Source organism: Sorex araneus, chromosome X (assembly GCF_027595985.1).
Source record: "Sorex araneus isolate mSorAra2 chromosome X, mSorAra2.pri, whole genome shotgun sequence".
NCBI classification, from domain to species: Eukaryota; Metazoa; Chordata; class Mammalia; order Eulipotyphla; family Soricidae; genus Sorex; species Sorex araneus.
The window spans coordinates 156763521-156779472 of NC_073313.1; the positions used below are offsets into that span (position 1 = coordinate 156763521).

At 66.8% G+C, this 15952-nt stretch overlaps 1 protein-coding gene across 18 annotated transcripts in view; it reads left to right on the forward strand.

Moving 5' to 3' along the window:
- Positions 1 to 15952, forward strand: part of LRRFIP1 (LRR binding FLII interacting protein 1) — a 70857-nt gene continuing 54905 nt past the window's right edge. For all 18 annotated transcript variants that reach the window (XM_055120721.1, XM_055120722.1, XM_055120700.1 and 15 more), the window contains exon 1: positions 1 to 157. In XM_055120721.1, the coding sequence (XP_054976696.1) occupies positions 62 to 157 (96 nt within the window). In that variant the 5' untranslated portion in view covers positions 1 to 61. The remainder of the gene's footprint in view (positions 158 to 15952) is intronic.

A 15952-nucleotide genomic window follows, 5' to 3' on the forward strand; every position in this document is an offset into this window, starting at 1 on the left:
GCCATGACGCCGGCGCAGGGAGGGGCGCGGGGGCGCGCGGAGGCCGCGGCGGGGACGCCCGATGGACATGGGCACGCAGGGCGCGGGGCGCAAGCGGCTCCCCAACCGGGAGCGCCTGACCGCCGAGGACGACGCGCTCAACCAGATCGCGCGCGAGGTCAGGGGCGCCGGGAGGGGCGCGGGCCGGGCAGGGGCGCGGGGCCGGGCAGGGGGCGCGGGGCCCGGGGAGGGGGCGCGGGGTCGGCGACCTGGAAGGGCGCGGGCCGGGACAGGGGAGGGGGCGCGGGCCGGGCCGGGACCCGGGAAGGGCCGCGCTGTCCCCGCGTCCTGCTCGCCGCGCGCGTGTCCGTCGCCGGCTCCGGCGGGTCCCGGGCCCACGGGGGGGGGCGCCCACCCCACCTCCACATCCCCCCTCCCGGGGTCCCTGAGCCTGGGAGGGGGGCCCGGGCGCCGCCCCCCGCGCCAGGTGGTCGAGACTGGCCACGTGGGGGCTGCAGTGGGTGGGGGCGGGGCGGTTCCACATGGTCCAGCTCTGCCCGCGGGGTCGGTGTGGGCAGGGTCAGGCCGAGCCGTCCCGTTACTGAGCGCACCTGCATGCGCCCCCTCCCTCTGCCCCTCCCCGGGTGCCATGGATGTTTCTGGGCCAAGGCTTCTGGAGCAGGTTCTGGTGCTGGACTGGGGGGGTGGGACCGCCTGGCTGGGCCCGCGTGTTTGTTCTCCAGTGTCCAAGCCCTTCGGTGCCGCCCCGGCCTTGCCCCCCCGCCCCCCCCCCGCCCCACTCTTGCTGGCCCCTCGCCTCCGCGCCGGCGCCCTACTTTCTGCAGCGCCCTCTGGGTCTGCTGGAGGCAGGGGCGCAGTCTGCCCAGGACGGTCAGGTGCTGGCCAGGCCTGTACTCACCTCCCTTCCTCCCGGAAATGCCCATTTGGCTCTCAGACCACGGCCAGTGTGACCAGGGGGAGTGATGCTCGGGGTTTCTCCATGGAGGCAAAGGCGGACTCCTGTTTATCCCGCAAGGCCCCTGTGGCCCCCAGCCGTGCTCTCTCTCCCTAGTGGTCTCTGGGATGTCCAGCACCAGGGCCCTGATGGTCCCCCTGGGATGGGGGGGCGGGGCGAGGCGGGGGGGGGGGGTGGTGGTGGTGGCACGCAGGCCGGCACACAGGCCGGCACCCCGCGGCTGGCCCCTGAGCACAGTCGCCCGATAATAGTGGAGCTTGGGCACTTCGGAGCCTTGGCTCAGGGCAGAGCCGGCCGCAGCCTCCCGACAGCGCTCTGTGGGCGTCAGACTCCAGAGTGGACACGTGGTCTGGGCAGGCAGAGGTGCTGACCGTCTGGGGCGCCCGGCAGGAGTGGGGGGTCTGGACGCCTGGAGCCGCCTCCTCTCTGCTGGGCCGGCTCCCCGGGTGCGAGCCCGGGTCCTGCGTCCAGCAAGTGGCTTCTTGCCCACTGCGCTGTCCTGGCCGAGATGTCCTATCCCTCCCTCGCCAGCCTCTGTCTTCTCATCTCTGAAATGGGAAGGAAAGCCTGCCGCTGTCAGGGGCCGGCCCTACCCTGCACCTCCTCCAGGGCTGTGGGGATGAGAGCAAGCGTCTGTGGCCGCGTGCTGTCCACCAGGGGGACAGTCCCTTCACAGGACAGGCGGGCGCTGCCACTCCGTGCGGGGAATTCGCCCCTCCCCGCCCTTTCCCTGTGCAGTGAGGGGTGACCCATGCTGTTGATGGTGGTATGATCACAGGGGGTGGTTGTGCAGTCCGGTGCTGGGGGTTGTACAGCCCGGTGCTGGGGGTTGTGCAGTCCGGTGCTGGGGGTTGTACAGTCCGGTGCTGGGGGTTGTGCAGTCCGGTGCTGGGGGTTGTACAGTCCGGTGCTGGGGGTTGTGCAGTCCGGTGCTGGGGGTTGTGCAGTCCGGTGCTGGGGGTTGTGCAGCCCGGTGCTGGGGGTTGTGCAGCCCGGTGCTGGGGGTTGTGCAGTCCGGTGCTGGGGGTTGTGCAGCCCGGTGCTGGGGGTTGTGCAGTCCGGTGCTGGGGGTTGTGCAGTCCGGTGCTGGGGGTTGTGCAGTCCGGTGCTGGTGTTAGCGGCAGGTCACACGCGCTCATGGTGTGCCGGGGTCACACATTGGCCCTCAGGACCACTCAGCATGTGGGCGGTTCTGGGGCTTGAACGCTTGTCTTTCTGTTTTCTTTTTGGGCCACCCCCAGCGATGCTCAGGGGTCACCCTTGGCTCTGCACTCAGGAATCACTCCTGGCGGTGCTCGGGGGACCCTATGGGATGCTGGGAATCGAACCCAGATCGGCCACATACAAGGCAAACGCCCTCCCCACTGTGCTCTCGCTCCAGCCCGAACTCTTAAGTCTCACACCGACTTCTCCCCGGGGTACATGGGTGCCAGGAGGGCCCAGGAAAAGGAGTCGGATCTCTAGAGCAGTGCGGGAGGGGGGCAGCGGGAGAGCTTGTACTAGCGGATACTGTGCCTGGAAGGCTTGGTAATGAGAGCACTTGTTGCCACTTGTTGAGAGAGCATGGAAATCAGGGCAGCTTCCAGGAAGAGGTGGCGTTTTAAGCTGGTGTTGAAGGAGCCCTGACCTCACCGGTCCCAAAGGAAGCTACTGGCTCGGGAGTGGGTCCCAGGCCAGCCTCTGCCAGGCCCTGCTGTGACCTTCCCAGCTGCCCCTCATGCCAGCACCGGCTCCTGGTGGCCTCTCCCCAGAGCTGGAAGCGCCTTGGCCGCTGACTCAGGGACAGGCAGGCACCTGTCCTGTGTCCCTGTGTCCCCCGTCCCCATGTCCCTGTGTGGGGGCGGGGTCTGCCTGAGACCAGCCGGGCCCTCCTGGCCGCAGGACCTGGAGAGCGGGCACATGGGGTTGGCCAGCGGGGCCGTGCGGAGCTGGGGTCAGGAATGCGGTGATAAGGGGAGGTGCCTGGCGAGGGCCGGGGTGCCAGAGGGAGGGGAGAGGGGCCACTGGGCGCCTGCGGGAGGGCGCCTGCAGGGGGGCTGGGTCCTCTGGGACCCTCCCCGGAGCCCTCCCTGCCCCCCGCCCTTTCACGCCCCAGCCTGCCCCTGGCCCCTGGCCTGGCCTCCAGGCCGCCCGGTCTGACAGGCCCCGCCCCTCCGTCCCCACAGCCTGTGCCCACCCCCTCTCCCGACCTGGGGGGACACGGAGCCACTGAGCGCGGGAGCGCGGGGGCAGGGAGGGGGTGCTGGGAGATAGTGAGGGCAGGGGAGTGGGAGGAGGGGAGTGGGGGTTGGGTAGGGGGGCGGGGGCAGGGGAGGGGGTGCATTCCTTTCCAGGGTCCTAGCAGGCCCCCCTGGCTTCCTGGGCCCTGGGTGACCCCACAGTGCAGACCCCCCTGCCGTGCTCCCGACAGCCCCGCCTGCCCCGGGTCCTCCCCCAGCCTGCTCGGGCCCAGAGACACAGCCGGACTCAGGGCCAGACCGTGTGGGGTGTGGGGGGCCGGGCCAGGTCCTGGCAAGCTGCGGGGGGAGGGGGCCGGGCCCAGGTCCGGCTGTCTGTCTGTTGGGGACTCTGTCGTCCTAAGGACATGCTCTGGGCCGGCAGGGCCCCACTCAGCTGTGGCATCGGGGGCTATTTCTGGCCGGGTCCAGCTGTCCGCCTTTCCGGGACATCTGTGGGGTATTGGCCGTGCGCTCGGAGGAGGTGGCGGGGCCGGCTCTCGGGCCGGGAGCCGTGCGGGGGCGGGCCCTGGCCTGCTGGGGAGGGGGACAGAGGCCGGGCTTGGGGGGGGGGCCCGCCAGGCGGGTGGGGGTCTCAGCCTGCCTTCTCTCTTCACCCCTGCGAGTGGCAGGCGAGCGGGGAGACGTGCGTGAGTGACCCGGCACCACCCGCCCAGGACCCCCGGGCCTGAGCCTGAGCCCCCGGCCTGGCTGCGGGTCGCCGGGAGGGACCCCCGGGCCCCTGACCTTCCTCGGGGTCCAGCACTGCCTCCCCAAGGCGCAGCCCTCGGCGCGGGGCCCTTCACACTCAGCCGCAGTCGCCTTGGGCCTCCCCCAAATGCCGGGGGGCTTTGCCTGGCCGTGTCTGGGGTCAGCTGCAGGCGCCCCCAGGCCTCCTCTCCCCGACTTCACACCACACTGCCCCGGGGTCTCTGAGGCCCGTTTGGGCCGTCGGTCCCAGAGTCCAGGCCCAGCCCTGCCCTTTTCTCCCTGGGTAAGTGCCCGGGCGAGTGCCTGGCGGGTGCGGGCCAGATTCCTGGGACCCCGAGCCGGGCGAGACGCAGAATCCCGGGCTGGGCCGGGGCGGGGGCTGGGGGCTGCCCCCGCTGTCCCGTCCCTCCTTTCTCTGCACAACTCCCGGCGTTCTTTCTGCAGTGAATTGTTCCTTTTCCAAACATGGCTCGTCTTTGTCATCATCGCTGAGAATCTTCGCCCTTGGTGGAGCCCCTCGGCCCCTCGGGTGAATCCTCGCCCCTCCTCCCCGCCCCGTGGCGTGGCTGTGGGGTCTCTGCCCGGGCCCCCGAGCAGGCTCCTGCCCGCGTGCCTGCGCAGACCCTCGTTCTGTCGCGGCCCTGGCGGGAGCTTCATCAGAGCACAAAGCGCTCGGCTAAAAATAATCCCACAGGGCGGCAGGGATTTCTGTGTGCTCTCGGCGCGGCCTCTGGTGGGCGGGGCGGGCCAGCACGGGACTGCCCACACATGGGCACGCGCCCTGGGGCTGGGGACCACGGGCCTGCCCGCTTGCCAATTGGTCAGAAAGGGAAAAGCAAAACTGTTTTATTTTCTGCCACAGTTTTTGCATGAGGGCCGCGCCCAGCTGAGCCCTAGGCTTGCTCCTGGCCCTGTGCTCGGGGACCTGGCTGGAAGGACACGGCGCCTGGGCCGCCTGCTGTGGCCCCAGCAGTGTTAAACTGTGTAAGTGCCATGGTCTCCTCGAGCCCCCTAGTACAGTGCTCGGCTGCCAGTGCTCCAGCCCTCCCTCCACCCCGCCCCCCAGCCTGTCCCTTGGCAGCACAAAGTAATTGATCCTGTGCCGCTTGCTACGACAGTCTCTGAAAGAGGTGGGAACTGAGAATCTGTGAAGATCGCTGCTGCTCCCCCTGCGGCTGCTGAGGCCCAGGTCCCCCATGGCCTGGCCGGGCCGTGGGGCTGGGGAGGCCCCGAGTCCCCACAGGAAACCCGTGAGCTGGACGTTCCTCACGTGGCATCTGGGCTGGCCGCCTCCTGAGGGCGCCTGTCTGGGCCCTGCCCTTGCGCCTCTTCCCAGTCAAACTCGGGGAGCTGACCGCTGACCACCACTGCCCTCGCGTGGGGGCATGAGAAGGGGACTGAGAGTGAGGGGCCGGCTGGGCACCTGGAACATGAGGGGGTGGCTGGAGCCATTCATGTCCCCGCAGGGGGGGCCGCAGGGGTGGGTCTGGGCTCAGGGGGGCTGCAGGGGTGAGGCTAGGGGCCCCGGGGGAGGGCTGTGGGGGCAGGTCTCAGGCGCAGCCAGGGCTGCAGGGGTGGGTCTGGGGCCGTGCGTGGGAACAGGCTGGGACAGGGGGTGTGCAGGAGGTGGGGGCAGGGGGCTCAGGTCAGCACCCGGGGCCAAGTGCAGGCTCAGCTGTTAGGGAGGGACAGCCGGGCGTCCTGGGCCCAGCCCCGGCCCTGAGGACACGGCCCTGCCCCTGACCACAGCCAGTGATACTGTGAATACCCCAGGGAGTACAGGGGCCCACTCGCCGCCCCACCCCTGCACCCTGCCCTGCCCCTCCTCCACACACCCTCCCGCTGTACCCTCCCCCTCCTGTGCCCCTCCCCACGGCCTTCCCCCTGTGCCCTGCCCCGCCCCTCCTCCACACACCCTCCCCCTGTACCCTCCCCCTCCTGTGCCCCGCCCCCGCCCCTCCCCCATCATCAGGTACCTGGGAGGGCAAGAAGGACCCCCCAGGACACATTCCTCAGGCCTGGGCTGACACCCGCCGGGCAGCCTCACCCACTGGCCCCCGAGGGTGCTGGCCAGGGATCCCTGGCCCAGACGGAGACCCCGGGAGGGGACCTGTCTCAGCTGCGAGAGTCCGTGGGTGGAGATGGACAGGGGTGGGGAGAGGGACGGCGGGTGTGGCCGGAGTCGCCCTGATCCCCTTTAGCTGGGAAGCCCGTGATTGCCGTCACCGCTCCCGATCAATGACCTGTGCCTGAAGAGGAGGAGCCAGCCCCTCCCGGGCCCGCAGGGACAGAGCCTGCGGCTGGGGGCGGCCCCCACGTGGCGCGTGTCCCCTCGCCGCTCCGTGCCTCCCCCGCCCCGAGCCCCCCTCAGAAGGGCTTGTGAAAAGGCCAGGAAGGGGCTTCTCCGGCTGCTGGCCATCCGGTCACTCGGGGCTGAGTGCCGATTGGAGCCGCCCACCAACGGGGTGGGTAGGGCTGCAGCCCCTGCCACTTGTGCAGAGACTGGCCCGGCCAGCCCGCAGCCGGCAGGGCTGACCCGCCCGGGGTGAGCATCCCGAGGGCGGCCAGGGACGGGGCACGTTCAGGCCGCGGGGTGGGGGCAGGGCGCCTGGACACGGTCAGGCCGCGGGGTGGGGGCAGGGCGCCTGGGCATGGTCAGGCCGCGGGAGGTGCTTGGAGACCCTCCCGGAGCCCCAGGATGGGCATCGGGCCCCGGTGGCCTGGCCTGCCCGGGTGATGAGGTCACTGTCCCTGAAAGCCGCCGCAGTGTCCCTGAGGGTGCGTGGGGCCAGCAGGCCCTGGACTCTGCGGCTCCTGCTGGCCGAGGCCGGACGGGGCAGTTTCTGCGTGTTGAGACGCAGATGCCGGCACTGCCCCTGGGCCCCCCGGGATGGACGCCCGGACTCACCCCCCCTGCAGCCACGGCCACGCCTCACACCCCTGTGTGGGCCAGGGCTCACCCGGGCGTCTGTGTGTGTGAGGCTCTTCGTGGGCTCAGTCTTTGGGGGAGCCTGGCAGTGCTCAGGCCTCGCTCGTGGCTCTGTGCTCAGGAGTCTCTCCCCAAGGGGCCCTGAGGATCGAACCTGGGTCAGCCGCAGGCAAAGCCTGTGCCTCCCACTGTGCCGTTGCTCCCGAGGAGAAAGGGTGGGGGCGGGTGGTTGTGGTGGACCAGAGCCCCCGGGCCCTGCAGCCCCCGCACCGCCCCCCCCCCCGACCACGGACACGCGCCCCGTGTCACCCAGCGCCCACCCTGCTGTGCTTTTCCTGTTCCCGTGCCTTGGGCTCTGGCCCGGGGCTGGGGTCACAGTGCGGACGCGGGGGTGGGGGCCGTGGGGGCGGGGTAGAGCCCAGGCCCTGCCTCTGGCTTTGGGGGCTGCGCCTCGAGCCGCCTCCCTTTGTCTCTGCAGCCCGTGGGGGTCCCCGGCCCTCGTGGTTTTCCCAGGAAACTCAGGTGTCAGGCGTCCTGCGAGGGCGCGGCTGAGCCTGGGGAGTGGACGTGCTGGGCGCCCCTGCCCGCGCTGAGCTGGGTGTCAGCGTGTGTGCCACGCCAGGCAGCGAGGTCCCTGGGGCCAGCGGGCTGGAGAGCGGGCGGGAGCCCTGGGGCCAGTCGCGGGCCTCTGCCGCCCCTCACAGCGGGACCCTGGCTGCCACGTCCCCCGGGGCGCTCCGCTCGGTCCCACACCCGGCCCCACTCCTGCCCCATTGCCGCTGTGCCCGCTGTGCCCGCTGGTGAGGGCCCCGGGTGTGATGGGGTCGCCAGCCCGGCTCTGGCAGCCCCAGAGAGGCCAGGTGGGCAGGGGGCCTCCTCTGGGCTGGGAGACCCCCGGAGTGTGTCTAGGTGGGGGCCAGTGCTGCCATGCCTGGACCAAGGATGCTCCCCCGTGTCAGCAGTCCCAGGACGCGCCAGCAGGGGGAGCCCTGGGCCTCCTTTTGGGCCTGGGCCTCTGCAGGGCGCTGGGTCCTGGGCCCCAGACCACAGGCTCTGTCCCCACAGCCGCCTGCTCGCCTCAGGGGCGTTTCCCCAGAAGTGAGGGGCTGTGGGCTGGACAGCGCTCTGGAACCAGATCCGGAGCTGCTGGCCCAGAATCTTCCGAGGGTCTGGCTGCCCGCGCGTCCACCTCAGCAGCATGGACGCCCAGACGTGCACGGCCAGTCGGGCCTCAGCACCTGCCCCTCCGCCCGCCCTGCTCACCGGTTAAATTTCTGGGTGAAGCTTCCTGCGTCTCCCCTCTGCTCCAGCCGCCCCTTGCGACCCCTGGCCTCCGGGAGGTGGGGGCTGGGCGGGGGGAGGCCCAGGGGCTGGCGTGTGGGTGCCCTCGTGGTTTCCTGAGCACCCCAGGAACACCTCACCCCGAGCTGGCTGCGGCCACTGACCCCTGGAACGTCTGTGGGTGGAAGCCAGCAGCCCCGGGTCCCCCAGAGCCGCACGTGAGCCTTGGACGGGAGTTTAGGTGAGTCAGTTTGAGAGAGGAAAAGTCAGTCAGCAATTTATTTCCTTTAAGCCAAGCATCTATCCCGGAATGGTACTGCTTCACCCCACGAGTGAAATTGGCATTGTTCCCTCCAGGAGCACTAAGCCAAGCACCGCACACGGTCCCTCAAGTCTGCCAGGAGTCAGCCCTGAGCGTAGCCGGGAGTCAGCCCTGAGCACAGAGCCAGGAGTGAGCCCTGAGCACAGAGCCGGGAGTCAGCCCTGAGCACAGAGCTGGGAGCCAGCCCTGAGCACTGAGCTTGGAGTTAGCCCTGAGCACTGCTGGATGTGCCTCAGAACCAAGTCAGTACGTAGCAGAGTGAGGTGGGGCTGGGGGACAGGACGGGGTGGTGCTTCTCTGCACTGTTGACCCGGCTTTGGTCCAGGCACACGGGCCCCAGCGCCCTGTCAGGAGCGACCCAGAGCACAGCTAGGTGTGGGCCAGAAGCAGATCAAGGGGGGCTTCACGTGAGAGTCTCAGCCGGGGCCAGAGACCTGGGGGGCCACAGTGAGAGGCACCCGGCAGCCCGGGTGGGCGGGGACAGGGTGGCTGAGGTGCCCGAAGGATTCCGGGGCAGCTCTGGGCAGGGCTGATGGGGGAGGGCGAGGTGCCCAGGCAGGCCTGAGGGGAAGGGTCTGTCCGGAACCCGAGTCCAGCCTGACAGTCCCTAACCAATCACTCGACAAGGGGAGGTAGAGGGTGAACACACGGGCAATAGGTGATTGATAGGTAACAGGATATTGGGTGGTTAATAACAGCTGATTGGCGCGTGATGGATAGTACAGACAGGTAATAGATCATGGGTGATTGATAGGTGCTAAATCACAGATAATATAGAGAACCCATGATAGATGACTGATTAAGATGATCGACAGGTACCAGGTGATGCATATTATAGACAGTAGCTAATACATAGATAATGGTGATCAATGGAGAATAGATTGTTGGTGGTTAATAGATTGTAAATGATACAGATTGGCAGATACTAGGTTGTTGAGCGGGCAGATAGCTAGATGACTAATAAATGATGAATAGTGTAGACAGCAGGTAATAAATGGTAGGTGACTGTAGGTAACGGGTGGTCGGTCGGCAATGCAGATAGTCGGTGACGAGTGCCCAGTAATAGGCGTTGACAGATGATCGATACCTGATAGACGAAGGAGAGAGTGATTAGCTGATCAGTGCAGAGAATCGAGACAGCAGAAGGGGCTGGGCGGGCGAGCAGGGCCAAGCCCCAGGGGAGACATGTCTGTCTGGTCGGATGTCCTGGGTCCCCATGGCCTTAGACTCATCCCAGGGAGGGGGAGGGGCAGGAGGGGCGGGGGCGGGGCAGGGGCGGGGCTGGAGGGAGCAGGAAGGAGGGGGAGCCTGGCTCTGGGGAAGGGTGTGTGGGGCGGGAGTGAGCACGCGGGCATGGGCAGGGCTGTGGGCTTGTCCTGTCCCTGGGCGGCGGGTGCTGGCCCAGCCTCACCGACGAGCCTGGCGTGTGTCACGGCACAGGGCACACACTCCACCCCTGGCCCGTAACCCGGATCTGAGGGGCTCTGGCTGACCGGCCCCAGTGTCCGCATGGCGTGTGTATGTGGGGGGGGATTCACGGGAGCCCCCCCCCCGCCGTTTCCGTCCCATCACTGCAGGGCCGTGCGTGGGGTGCTCTGGGCATCCCGTGTCCAGCCCGCGGCCCAGTGCTCCCAAGTGAACCCTGTGTGGCCTCGGGAGCAGCGCTCCCGGCAGGGCCCCGCGGGACAGCGGCTGGAGCTGGCCCAGGAGGGTGGGCGGTCACTAGCGCCAGGCCAGGTCCAGCTGACCTGCATCACGGGTTCGACCCGCCACCCCCGGCTCCCTGGGACCCGCCTCTGCTGGCCTGGCTGGGCCTTCTGCCTCCGAGCCGGGTCAGGGCGTCCCTCCCGTCCACCCTGGGCAGCGGGGGTGTGTGAGCAGCATGGCATGGCCAGGCCCCGCCCCGGGGCCAAGGGGACAGAGCAGCCAGGGCAGCTGGGCTCTGCCCTGCCCGGGGCCAGGATCCGAGAAAGGCCCTCAGGCTGTTGCCTGGGGCTGCCGCGAGGCGGGGCTGGGACGCGGGAGCTCCTAGCAGGGGCAGCTCCTTCCGTGGGGCCTGAGGCTCCCTCCTCCCGGCAGTGCTCCACCAAGGCCCCTCAGCTGCCTCCTCCCGGCAGTGCTCCGGCCGAGACCCCCAGCTTTCTCCTCCCCGGCAGTGCTCCTCAGCCCGGCTGCAGTGCGGGAGCCCTGGGGCCGGGAGGCCAGAGGCCGGGGCTGGGCAGCTCCCCCTGCAGGAATCGGGCGTCATGGGGCATGCCCGAGCTCTTGCTCGCGGGAGCTCTGTGCCTCCCTCCACGGACGTCCCTCCGAGCAGGGCGTCTGCAGGAGGAAGCCGCGGGCGTGAGTCACAGCTGCAGAGACGCCCGTGGTGGTTTGGAGAGCCCCACACCCGCCCGTCCGGCCGTACCCGCCTTCCCTCGGCCACTGTGGCAGGCCGTGGGATTCTGGAGCGGGCTGGAGTCATAGCACAGCGGGCAGGGCCGTTTGCCTTGCATGTAGCCGACCTGGGTTCAATTCCTCCATCCCTCTCGGAGAGCCTGGCAAGCTACCGAGAATGTCCCGCCCACACGGCAGGGCCTGGCAAGCTGCCCGGGGCGTATCCGATATGCCAAAAACAGTGACAGCAGGTCTCACAATGGAGACGTTACTGGTGCCCACTCGAGAACATCGATGGACAAGGACGACAGTGCTACTTTGGGGAGTGTTTGCAGGGGTCACTCCTAGGGGACCAGCAAGCCCGGAGGCCCCATGCTCCAAGGAGAAGCCTCAGGCTAGCGTGCCCGGGCAGCCGCATGCTGTGTGTGTGGCCAGGACGTCTGCGCTTCAAGGGAGACATTTTCTACTTCTCTCCCGAATCCCAGACTCACGCAGACCCCGTGACTGGGGTGCGTCCCGGGCAAGCACCGAGTTCGACATCTTTGAAAGGCGCAGGGACCCTGGGCATGGGGCCGGGCTGGCCGGGCTGGGGACGCGGCTCATCTGTCTGTGTGTGTGTGCGTGTGTGTGTGAGCGTGTGTGTGAGCGTGCGTGTGTGCACGTGTGTGTGCGTGCGTGTGTGTGCGCGTGCGTGTGTGTGTGCACATGCATGCGTGTGCGTGTGTGTGCGCGTGCATGCGCGTGTGTGCGTGCGTGTGTGCGCGTGCATGCGTGTGTGTGTGTGCGCTCGCGTGCATGCGTGTGTGTACGTGTGTGTGTGTGTGTGTGTGTCTGGGGGCAGCCCTCTGAGGGTCTGTCTGCTGCTTCCCTCCGACCGTGCTTGTATTTTCGCTTTGGCTTTTGCTCTCCGATCATGGCTGAAGTTCGCTTTGGTGCTAAGGGCTGTGAACTTGGTTCGGGGGCACCTTGGCTGTCTCGGGCTCCCGTGTCCCGCCCTGTGGATCTATTCCTGTGTAACCTGCTCGCGATGCGCGTCCTTCCCCTCCGCAGCGGCTGAGCTTCCTATGGGTGACACACAGCATTGTCCCGTCTGCTCCAGCCCCCGGGCATGGTCTTGCTGGGTTTGGGCTCCTTGAGGTGGCTCTTGGGCCGACCCACTTCCTGCGTCCTCTGTGGGGCCATGTCCAGGGCTGCACTGCCCTCGCCACGGCTGATGGGGGGGGGGGAGGTTGTCTGGATGCAAAGAAACCACTCAGGTTGCTCCTGGCTCAGTGCTCAGGGAAGAAGTTTCACACCATGACAGATTTACTTAGAACGTAAATTATTCAGGGAACATCAGTCCCTGTTGAGTAATGCAGCTCTTCTTATGCCACTGTCAGCCTTCAGAAGGCTTTTGGATTTAACAGAATTACAAGCCTGCGTTTCACATAGGTGTTAAAGAAGTGCACATTCCTAATTATTTTTAAGAAAGAAATACTAAGTTTCCCACTGATGGGGTAAATTGCTCTCCTGATATGTCTTAACTAACATGTGCAAAATAACCTAACTTTGCTAGATTTTAAAGACAATCCTGATTTAAAATCCCCCTGGATTTTGAATAAACATTTGTGCCTGTGCATGCACACACATGTGCACATACACGCACATACACATGCACACTGAGAGACACACATGACACATGCATGCATACGCAACACTTACACATGACACACTTGTGCACACACCCATACACTCATGCACACACATGCTCACGTGTGCACAGCCACACGGAGACACATGCATGCACACACAAACACGCACACAGGCATGCACACGTGCACACGCACACACACCTGCATGCACAATTTTCGAAAGGCAGAAGGCGCTCTGGCCTGGCGGGCAGCCTCCCGGCTCGTCCAGGGAGAGAGTTGCTTCCCAACAGAGCTCGCCAGCCTGGCCTGTTAGCAGCCGTCATGGGCACGGTGCTGGCCTCAGCCCAATCCTGGAAGCTCAGACCCTGCCAAGAGCCTCTGAAATGGGGCCAGAGTCTCGGGGCGTCAGCCTCGGGGAGGCCGCGCTGGACGGGACCCTGTGTGGTCAGTAGCGTGCTCGGGACGGACCCTGAAGCCCTGGAAAGCCCAGTGACCCCCGCTCAGCACCGTCTGCACGCCCGGCCCTCCCCAGGGCTCAGGCCCCTGCTGCCAGCCCAGGGGACACTTGGCCTCACTGAGGCCTCAAAGCCTTTTTTCTTTTGTTTCTTGAAAATGACTCAGTTCCTGGGCTATGGTGTCGCGGGAGAGATGCTGGGGATTGAGAGACGCAGGGGAGAGACGTGGGGGAGAGACGTGGGGGGGGAGGGAGACACAGAGGAGAGAGATAGGGTGGAGGAGAGACACAGGGGAGAGACAGGGCAGGGGAGAGATGCTGGGGATTGAGAGACGCAGGGGAGAGACGTGGGGGAGAGACAGGGCGGGGGAGAGACTCGGGGGAGAGAGACAAGTGGGGGAGAGACACAGGGGAGAGAGATAGGGTGGAGGAGAGACACAGGGGAGAGACAGGGCAGGGGAGAGATGCGGGGGAGAAAAACACAGGGGAGAGACTCGGGGGAGAGACAGGGCGGGGGAGAGACTCGGGGGAGAGAGACAAGTGGGGGAGAGACACAGGGGAGAGAGACGTGGGGGAGAAACTGGGTGAAACGCTCTGATTGGCTTATTTGTCTGGGTGCCGCCCAGAGGCTGCCCGGGGGTCCCACCAGCCACTCTCCACCATGGGGGATCGTGGGAGGGGGTGCAGCGCCAGGCAGGCTGAGGGCTGGCGTGTGCCATCGGGTGGGGTCTGGTGGCGCCTCGGTGGGCGTCTGGGGAGGGGTGGTTTCCCCCGTTCCTCGGCCTTGTTCGTCTCCCAGTGTGGAAACACACAGATTATTTTCTACTGTGAGAAAAGAACGAATCAGACAGAACACAAGCTTTACCACGTCAGTGTCCTGGGAGCCGTGCCGGAGCGACCCCCGATTCCCGCCCGGCCCCCCCACCAGCCTGCAGACCCGTCTTTGCATCACTAACGGGCGTTTCCGCCACTGTGGTGCGAATGTTCAGGTTGAAACCGCGTCCCTGGGGCGTCCTCCGCAGAGCGGCTGTTGGCGGCCCTGTCGCCCCGGCTCTGGGCCTGATGTCGGTAGAACCGTGGAGGGGCGCAGGAGCCGACTCTGGCTCCCGGCAGACCCCTGCTGTCACACGCTCGGCTGTCCCCTTCCGCCCCGTTTCCCCACCTTCCCTGGAACTTGCGGCCCAGCTTCTGTTTTCTGGGGGAAACCGCCCACGGCTCTGTCTCTTCCTCCTTTCGTGAGATTACGAGAACAGACCACGGGGCTGAAAAAAAGTTTGTGGTAAAACATACACGACTCGGAGTTGACTTGCAGGCGTGGGTGAGGGGCTTGCTTCTGCTTGTGGGTGTTTTGCTTAATTGGCGGGAGCGGGAGCGAGGCCAGGCCCAAGCTGCCCGGGCCCGGGCCGGGCTCTGGGTTCAGGGCTCACCCGGAGGTGCTTGGGGACCTCGTAGGGCGCTGGGGATCGAACCCGGGTCAGCTGTGTGTTGGGCCGACGCCTGAAGTCCTGTACTGGCTCTCAGCCCGTCGTAACCATTTTTAAGTGTCCAGATCAGTGGACCGTTATTTGACGCTCCTTGCAGCCAGCCTCCGCCTGGCGCCCTCCGGAACTTTCTTGTCTTACATCAGATCCCCAGTTCCTCTCTCAGGGAACCCCCTCCACGCCCACAGCTGCTTTTGTATCTGGGGCCCGACCGAGAGTTTGGCACCTCTGTGGGAGCGCCTGATACCCGAGGCCCCGGGTCCTGCTCCGGGCATCTCCCCAGAGCTGGCAGAGCAGCTGTCGGGCGTTTGCAGCAGCCCAGACGCGGGTGTAGCTGTGCCCGGGGCCCGGGGCTGTGTGCACGACTGCTCGCGTTCAGCTGGGAGACGTGACGTTTTTGCCTGTTACAGCAAAATGGAAGAACCTGTGGAGACTGCAGAGCAAAGTGGGTTAGGGCAAGAGATTGGGGCGCCCCGCCCGTGTGTGCAGGGCGAGGGTGCAGCCGCGGGGCGGACAGAGGAGGTGGCGGGGATTAAGGAGTAATAACCTGGTGCGGGCCGGGAGAGCACAGCAGGGAGGGCACTGGCCTTGCCCGCGGCCAGCCTGGGGGCTCCCAAGCCCCAGTGGGAGCGAGCCCTGAGCACTGCTAGGTGTGACCCCCCCAGCCCTGAGCACTGCTGGGTGTGACCCCGAGCCCTGAGCACTGCTGGATGTGCCCCCCGAGCCCTGAGCACTGCTGGGTGTGACCCCCCAGCCCTGAGCACTGCTGGGTGTGACCCCCCCAGCCCTGAGCACTGCTGGGTTTGACCCCCCCACCCCTGAGCACTGCTGGGTGTGACCCCTGAATCTAAACAAACCAGCGGCCTTGGCTCAGGCTGGGGCTTGCCCAGCCCAGGGGCCGTGTGTGCTAGGCTTCTGTCCCCAGGCTGAGTGCTGGGGGGCGGGGGCGTTGGGGGGTGGTTCGGAGCCTCGGCAGCGCTGCACAGAGGAGCGTCACGAGCTCCCGTTGCCTAAGACGGTGCCTTGGAGACTCGCCAGCCTCATCCGACTCGAACGTCCAGTCCAGCCGCCCTGCGCCCGCTGGGCCTCTCGCTCTGAGCCGTCTCGGGGCTGCTCCTGCCGTGTCGGTGCCTGGCTCCCGCCAGAGACCAGCTCCGAGGGGAGGCTCCACACCCGGGGCCTGCTGGGCCCCCACGCCCCGCCCCGGCCGCAGAGGGAAGGCGGCCAGGCGGTCTCTCAGCAGCGATTCCCAGGTTCTTCGGTACTTCCGAGGATGGAAACACGGAATGATAAGGATGCTCAGACCCAGAGCTGGGGAGTGGAGACGTGTATTGGGAAGCAGAGGAGGGAAGGGACGACCCCCACGTGGGAGGGACGTGGCACAGGACCGGCTTAAGGCCAGGGAGTTTTAGGGCTCCCGGCACCCCTTATCGCTGGCAAGTGTTTATGGAAGATGCCAGAAAATCGCCAGGTCCAGCTGGTCTCAGTCTCTCGGGGCATTTTCCCCTTATCTTAGCCTCCTGCCGGCCGAGGCTTGGGGACAGAGTTTCAGGGTCCTGGAAATCTCTGACCGCTGGGCAGGACTCTGGGAATGCA